The sequence below is a fragment of the Carlito syrichta genome, unplaced genomic scaffold (genome assembly GCF_000164805.1).
Source record: "Carlito syrichta isolate Samal-C Ts95f unplaced genomic scaffold, Tarsius_syrichta-2.0.1 Scaffold302398, whole genome shotgun sequence".
NCBI classification, from domain to species: Eukaryota; Metazoa; Chordata; class Mammalia; order Primates; family Tarsiidae; genus Carlito; species Carlito syrichta.
Window position 1 is genome coordinate 69,099 of NW_007246494.1, and position 3,043 is coordinate 72,141.

The 3,043-nt window shown below is 52.3% G+C and overlaps 1 protein-coding gene across 1 annotated transcript in view; it reads right to left on the reverse strand.

Moving 5' to 3' along the window:
• The window catches only part of PIM1 (Pim-1 proto-oncogene, serine/threonine kinase), a gene marked incomplete at its 5' end in the record, with an annotated part of 4,122 nt that extends 1,084 nt beyond the window's left edge, over positions 1–3,038 (reverse strand). Inside the window, 3 exons of the mRNA XM_008056561.1 lie at positions 1–425; positions 1,209–1,385; positions 2,869–3,038. The exon at positions 1–425 is cut by the window's left edge and continues 1,084 nt beyond it. Coding sequence (XP_008054752.1) covers positions 268–425; positions 1,209–1,385; positions 2,869–3,038 — 505 coding nt within the window. The remainder of the gene's footprint in view (positions 426–1,208; positions 1,386–2,868) is intronic.
• Between the last annotated feature and the right edge of the window lie 5 nt (positions 3,039–3,043).

The following is a 3,043-nucleotide window of genomic DNA, read 5'->3' on the forward strand; positions in this document are numbered from 1 at the left end:
CCGGGGATTGTTCAGAGTCCAGCAGTGCTGGACACCGAGAAGGAGAGAGCATCTACAGATGAGACCTGGGGCACCTGGAGTGTCTCTCCCCCAAGGAGGGAGGTAGTCTCCAGGGACCTGGGGTCTGGAATGAGTTGTAAATGTTGTTCCTGTATCAAGCACTGTCCTGCTCGGTGAGAAGTGTCCCTGGTACTCGGGCAGCTGGAGACAGAAGCTCCCCTTCCCCTGGGCGTCTGACAGGGAGGGAAGGACCTGCAGGCAAGGCTGCTATTTGCTGGGCCCTGGCGACAGGCTGTGGAGATGGATCTCAGCGGTTTCCTGGGGCAGGAGGACATCTTGCATCCAAGGATGGTTCTGAATTTCTTCGAAGGTTGGCCTGTCTGATGGTCTCAAGGCCAAGCACCACCTGATGAGATGCTGACACTCTGCAGAAAGGACAGAGAGAGGTTATGAATGACTCAACTTGTTTTTGCAATGTAAGGGTCATCCCAAGGCGCCCACAAGTCTCAGATCCCAAGGAGGTCATGCACTTTCTAGAACACTGTGCCTTCAATGAGAAGGCACTGATATCTGGACTCTCCAGTTTGGTTTCAGCTAAAATATGGCTCCTTGCTCTTAAATCTGTGGTTTTCACACTTCAAGAGCAGAGGCCTTTCCCATGACGCCCACTCACTAGAAATTCGAGGGATGAAGACAAGGGATTTTAATGAGATGATTCAGTTCACCTATCAACTTACAAACATGAACACCACCCACAGTGAGGTCACTGGAACTATAACACATAGAGAGCTACCTCCTTAAGGGAGAAGGGAAGAGAGCTCCCAGCTTTTTTTTTTTTTTCTTAAAGAGTCTTGCTATGTTGCCCAGGCTAGTCTCAGTCCTCCTGGGCTCAAGCAAGCCTACCACCTCGGCCTTCCAAAGTGCTGGGATTACAGGTGTGAGCTTACATCCTGCCTCAACATTTTACTCCCAGGTAAGACAACCAGGTGTTGAGAAGTCAAGTCTCTGTTGGTACTTCTAATGCAAACCATGTGGTCCGCGGGCCCAGCCCTCAAGTGTAAACCACTGGCCTATAATTGCACTAAGCCGAGGGTCACGGTATCTACTGGAGAGCAAACTCTCCAGAACCTAAGACCGTGCCATGAGGACTAACAGATAGTGATTCCAGCTAATCCTTGACAAGGGGCTTCCCACTTCCCAGAAGTTACCTGAGGAGACCCTCTGCCTGAAGAAAACCTGGCCCCTGATGATCTCTTCATCATGTTCGAAAGGAATGTCCCCGCACACCATATCATACAGCAGGATCCCCAGGGACCAAACAGCCGCCGACCTGCCGTGGTAGCGATGGTAGCGGATCCACTCTGGAGGACTATACACTCGGGTCCCTGCAAGCCAAGGGAATAGAAGAGCAAACGTGCTTTTAGCAAAAATAAACACAAAGCAACGGGGTGGTTAACTTAAAAAAAATAAAAAAATAAAAAGAACCACCTCCCTTCTCTCAGAAGCAGAGTGAACTCCATTTTCCCCCGGGGCTAAAAGGAGAGTGAGAGTATGGCATCTCTCCAATCCAAAGCATTACCCACTTCACCCGTCCAAACTATAAACTGGAAGTCTTTTACAAACTGCTCCAAGAAACAGGGCTGGATGCAGACCCAGAGCCAGAGGCCCTTTGTGGTAGGACCACCTGCGAAGGAAGGATGGATGTCTGCACCGTCAAGGGAGACATCCGGACTGTCTAATCTGCCTTCAAACACTGCCCAGGAGCCTAGGTGAGATTCTCATGGCACAGAGGATCCAAGTAAGAACGTTTGCACAACATCCTAAGTCAGGGTGCCTTTGGGAGGCCTTCCTCTCCACCCACTGAGTGCAGGGGCAGACACCCACACCCTTTCCTCCCTAGATTGGAAAGGTAGACAGGGCTGCAGGGTTGGTTTCAGACCACGTGATTCCTGTTTACAAACTTTGGGTAGTAAAAAAAAAAAAAAAAAAAAAAAAAGGAGGGGCCATGCCGCTGGTGCTCACCAGGGGGCAGCAAAGACTTGAAGGAAAAAACATGGAGGACCCGGCCAGCCATTAACTGTTAAATACAAAAAATGCAGCCCAACCCAGCGTCCTCCAAGGGCAAATAAACACAAACCACAAGCCCGAGTCACAAGTTTTGAAAGGCGGTCGTTTGTTAGGTTAAGCCGCTCAGATGATGACCCACCCTCCTTTGCTTTGATCTCTGGCTCTTCATTCCTTCTTTTCTGAAAGAACCCGCTCCAAGCCCCTCCCTGGGATAGGTTTTCATCCTCTCTGCGGAGACACCCAACTCATTTTCAAACCAGCAACAGATCTTGTTTCACAACATCCAATTCTGACCCCCTCACCCCACAACACACACACACACACACACACACAATAGTGAAACTACTGTCTACTCCTTAACCTTCCCTAGACCAAAGGGTAGAGAGGAAAAAAAAAACAACACAAAACTGCAGCTCTGAAAAGCTTCTCTGACAGAAAACGAACTCCCTTGTACAACAAAACAGAGACCTACAAAGCCGGCATCGATTTTCACCTCTGCCCCCATCCTCTTCCTGGCGGGGAAACTGGGTCAGCCCAGAAATCTGGGCTACCGCCGGCTGCCCGCAACCTCTTATTCCCCGGGAACGCTCGGAACTCGCTGAATTCCACTTGGAGCATCACAGGTTCAGCGGGCTCGAGATCCCCGGCTTTACTACGCTGGGAAGCGCTCCTTCGTCCCGCCCCTGCCCGCTTCCAGCCAGGCGGCCCGGTGACCTTTGCACAGGGCCTGGGCCGGAGCCGGCCGGGCCCGTCGGACCGCGAAGGGTTCACCTGGGCAGCTCCCTCCCGGGCCGGGCTCACCATCGAAGTCCGTGTAGACGGTGTCCTTGAGCAGCGCCCCCGACCCGAAGTCGATGAGCTTGAGCTCGCCGCGACTGAGGTCGATGAGGATGTTCTCGTCCTTGATGTCGCGGTGCAGCACCCCGCAGCTGTGGCAGTGCCGCACGGCCTCCAGCACCTGCCAGAAGAAGCTGCG